Source organism: Sinocyclocheilus anshuiensis, unplaced genomic scaffold (genome assembly GCF_001515605.1).
Source record: "Sinocyclocheilus anshuiensis isolate Anshui unplaced genomic scaffold, SAMN03320099.WGS_v1.1 scaffold283, whole genome shotgun sequence".
NCBI classification, from domain to species: Eukaryota; Metazoa; Chordata; class Actinopteri; order Cypriniformes; family Cyprinidae; genus Sinocyclocheilus; species Sinocyclocheilus anshuiensis.
In genome coordinates this window covers 4,371,111-4,376,026 of record NW_015549605.1, presented here as the reverse complement: position 1 = coordinate 4,376,026, position 4,916 = coordinate 4,371,111, and the positions used below count along the sequence as shown (strand labels likewise).

Below are 4,916 nucleotides of genomic sequence, written 5' to 3'. Positions count from 1 at the left end.
CACACAGCGTCTCCCTGACATGGCTGCTTCAACACTAACTGCGGTTACTGAAACCACGCCTTCTTTCTTTGCGTGAACATTTGGGCAGCATTATGCAAATATTTCCACATAGTGAGGTAGATATGTGGGGGCGTGTTAGAACGAGCCGTTTTAGGGGGCCGTGGCAGAGTCTTAACTTTGATAAAGAATATCTCTTTGGTTTTGAGACTTTAGTCTTTGCAACTTCAGGGATCTTATCTATGCACAATCAGCTTGTAACACTCCAAAGAGAAAGGAAAACTTGAAATCGCATCATATGACCCCTTTAAGATATTTTTGATGAATTCTGAGAGCTCTGATGTCACATGGATTATTTTACCGATCTCCTTGCTACGTTTCTACCTTGATCATGGTAATTACATTGCTGTCTATGGGAGGGTCAGAGAGCTCTCAGAATGCATCAAAAATATCTTAATTTGTATATCTTAACCCTATCTTATATCTTAACCCTTTAATATTTTGATTCTAAGCTGACACTTTTATCCAAAGCTACTTGGAATCTTACGTATAAAATAAAATATTTATCCAATGCAACTTTGTTAGATAACTTTGCAAAGAGTGTTTTGGTCATATTACACTGTAATATTAAAATAAAATTATAAAATCAAATAAATATCACATTAAAAAATGATTTTGACTTTTAACTGACATTGTTATTCAATGCAACTTTGTTGGTGAATCTTGCAAAGAAATCTTTGATTCATGTTACATTGTAATATTAAAATAAACTAAAATAATTATAATTCCAAAAAAAAAAAAAAAAAATAAATAAACATTTAAAACATATAAGAAATTTTATTTTTTTATGAAGGAATAAAATAGTGATTTAAAATTCTGATTTCATATTTTTAGAATTTCAAGATCTATTCATTTTATTAAAATGCTGTTTATTAAACAAGTATTTTCCACTGGGATTTTTAGGTGTGATTTTAAGGGAAATACTACTTGTTACTTAATTTTTTGACACTTGGCTGACATTTTATTCACATATTAAAAATGATTTGAACTTTTAGCTGACACCTTTATCCAATGCAACTTTGTTGGTGAATCTTGCAAAGAAATGTTTGGGTCACATTACACATATTAATATTACACATAAAACATCAAATTGCATTAAACAATCAAATAAATAAATATAATAAGAAATTAAATTATATCATAAAGGAAGACTTAAAGGAAGACTATTAACACTGCATTTTTGACAATATTTAACCACATTTTCACCTAAATTCTCATTACTTGTGGACAACATTTTTTTTAATTAAAATCAGTATAATGTAGATTTAGTACAACAAATACTACCATGATGTATACTTTAAAAAAGTAAATATATATATATATATTTTCTTTCCTGCATTAAAATAATGGGAAAGAATTAGTTTTACATTACAATAGGCCAGTGAGAATTAGGAGTTTCAAAAATCATAATGTTTCTAATAATAGGCCTAATTTGAATGCTCACCTTGCATCCAGCAGCCAGTGCGTATCCTCCTCCCACCAGAATAACAATCTCCCACGGCATCAGTCTCTGGAAGTCTTTCCACGTGATCATGGGGGCCAGAGGATCCTCTTCCTCCTCATCGTCATCATCACCTGCACAGAGAACAGAGAGAGGAGCGGTTACCAGAGTCGGCCAGCAGGGGGCGAGAACATTCACCTTTCCTCTCATGTCCTGGACCCCAGTGAAGCACTTGTCCACTGGACCCTGCTGAGCGAACGCATGGCTGTACTGTAGCGCAGCGTGGGATCTGACCTTTGCTCTCGCTGGAGAACGCAGATGGCCAGGGCTTTCGAGCCGGGATGAGGAAGAGGAGGAATCCCAGCAGCACAGACACCGTGGCATCAGTCCTGTAGCCTTTCCTGCGGGACACAGGAGGTTTAGTCAATCTTTCTTATCACGTGTGCATATGTTAGAGGATTTAGAAATGGAAATCAGTTTTATTGACTGAGTAAGGGTTAACACAAGGGGTTCATGTTCATGTACTAAAATAAAATAAAATAATCATTATTTTTGACTGAGCTGACACAAGAGGTTCATGAACTTCTCAACCAACTTGGAATCTTACAAATAAAATAAAACAATAAAATAAAATAATTTTAACTTTGCTGGTGAATGTAACCAAAATCTTTGGATCATATTAATCTGTAATATCAAAATAAAATAAAATAAAAATAAAATGGATTCAACATACTTTATAAATATAACTACATTTAAAAATGATTTAACTTTTAGCTGACACTTTTATCCAATGCAACTTTGCTGGTGAATAAAATTAAATAAAATTAAATAAAATTAAATCGATTCAACATACATTATAAATATAACTAAATAAAAAAATTATTTTAACTTTTAGCTGACACTTTTATCCAATGCAATTTTGCTGGTGAATAAAATAAAATAAAATAATTTATTGACTGAGTAAGGGTTAACACAAGAGGTTCATGTACTTCTCAAACAGCAACGTCCAGCCGTGGACGAATCCCGGCTCCCTGGTGAACCAAAGTACAGTCATCAGAACGAAGAAGATGCCCGTCACGACTTCAGGATAGCTGTGCACCAGAAAAATCACAACATCAAAATAAAGTCTTAGTGAAAACAGAAAATCTCAGTTTCTGAAGCACAGCCAGAAGCTCAGTCTCTTGTACCTGATGGGGCCGAGTTTCTGGTACTCCTCATGAATGCGCTTCTCGGACAGGATTTCTCGCCTGGTTTTGCGTTTCTTGCTGAGAGAGCAAGTCTCTCTGAAACTGTGAGGAGATTACAGCCTGAGTTCAGCTAGATCACAAATCATTTCAAGATCAAAGTGTCTACTTTTCTCTTACTTGCATCCCAGAAAGAGAAAGTGCAGCCAGATCCAGGTGAGCATCAGCATGATCAGAGCGATCGGCAGACTGAAGATGAACCACGTGCCAAAGTTGATGACTTTCGCTTCTGGGTAACGACTGAAACAGACGTTTTATAGCAAAGCTTAGTGCTGCAAACACATAACAACTTCGCTGTAAAAAAAAAAGTGCTTGTGCTTCCTTTAAATTTGAACTTTGGTCAACCTGAAATGTGAAGTTGAATTACATGACAGCTTGGATATTTGGGTCAATCAAATCTGAGTTATTCCAGCACTACATTTTGATAGCTAAATGAAACAATCTTTTGTCACAGTGTTTATATCATTTTAAAAAAGTGAGTGCATTATATTATGTGTATTATTATGTCACTATATACATCAGGGGTGGATCACTGATTGCAGCTGATTGCAACAATCATTTTTTACAGTGTTTATATAATTAAAATGATTATTAAAGATGTCAACAAATTTTATTCTATGAAAAAGTGATAGTAACATGTTCTTTTCTGTTCTGTTTTATTCTATTTAATTTAGTCCGATCAAGGCAAAAGTGATAGCAACAAGTTCTATTCTATTCTATTCTATGCTGTCATGATTTAGTCAAATTATGAAAAAGTGATAGCAACAAGTTACACTCTATTCTATTCTATTTAGTCCAATCATGAAAAAGTGATAGCAACATGTTCTTTTCTGTTCTGTTCTGTTCTGTTCTATTCTATTTAATTTAGTCCGATCAAGGCAAAAGTGATAGCAACAAGTTGCATTCTATTCTATTCTATTTAGTCAAATTATGAAAAAGTGATAGCAACAAGTTACATTCTATTCTATTCTATTCTATTCTATGCTGTCATGATTTAGTCAAATTATGAAAAAGTTATAGCAACAAGTTACACTCTATTCTATTCTATTTAGTCCAATCATGAAAAAGTGATAGCAACATGTTCTTTTCTGTTCTGTTCTATTCTATTTAATTTAGTCCGATCAAGGCAAAAGTGATAGCAACAAGTTGCATTCTATTCTATTCTATTTAGTCAAATTATGAAAAAGTGATAGCAACAAGTTATATTCTATTCTACTCTATTCTATTCTATGCTGTCATTATTTAGTCAAATTATGAAAAAGTTATAGCAACAAGTTACACTCTATTCTATTCTATTTAGTACAATCATGAAAAAGTGATAGCAACAAGTTACATTCTATTCTATTCTATTCTATGCTGTCATGATTTATTCAAATTATGAAAAAGTTATAGCAACAAGTTACACTCTATTCTATTCTGTTTAGTCCAATCATGAAAAAGTGATAGCAACATGTTCTTTTCTGTTCTGTTCTATTCTATTTAATTTAGTCCGATCAAGGCAAAAGTGATAGCAACAAGTTGCATTCCATTCTATTCTATTTAGTCAAATTATGAAAAAGTGATAGCAACAAGTTATATTCTATTCTATTCTATTCTATTCTACTCTATTCTATGCTGTCATTATTTAGTCAAATTATGAAAAAGTTATAGCAACAAGTTACACTCTATTCTATTCTATTTAGTACAATCATGAAAAAGTGATAGCAACAAGTTACATTCTATTCTATTCTATTCTATGCTGTCATGATTTAGTCAAATGATGAAAAAGTTATAGCAACAAGTTACACTCTATTCTATTCTATTTAGTCCAATCATGAAAAAGTGATAGCAACATGTTATTTTCTGTTCTATTCTATTCTATTTAATTTAGTCCGATCAAGGCAAAAGTTATAGCAACAAGTTGCATTCTATTCTATTCTATTTAGTCAAATTATGAAAAAGTGATAGCAACAAGTTACATTCTATTCTATTCTATTCTATGCTGTCATGATTTATTCAAATTATGAAAAAGTTATAGCAACAAGTTACACTCTATTCTATTCTATTTAGTACAATCATGAAAAAGTGATAGCAACAAGTTACATTCTATTCTATTCTATTCTATGCTGTCATGATTTAGTCAAATTATGAAAAAGTTATAGCAACAAGTTACACTCTATTCTATTCTATTTAGT

General features: G+C 32.2%; 1 protein-coding gene across 1 annotated transcript in view; it reads right to left on the bottom strand.

The window, feature by feature from the left end:
• The window catches only part of LOC107658938 (solute carrier family 13 member 4-like), a 22,163-nt gene that overhangs the window by 2,764 nt on the left and 14,483 nt on the right, over positions 1-4,916 (bottom strand). Inside the window, 5 exon segments of the mRNA XM_016447666.1 lie at positions 1,502-1,632; positions 1,793-1,899; positions 2,488-2,589; positions 2,686-2,787; positions 2,863-2,982. Of these exon segments, the coding sequence (XP_016303152.1) occupies positions 1,502-1,632; positions 1,793-1,899; positions 2,488-2,589; positions 2,686-2,787; positions 2,863-2,982 (562 nt within the window).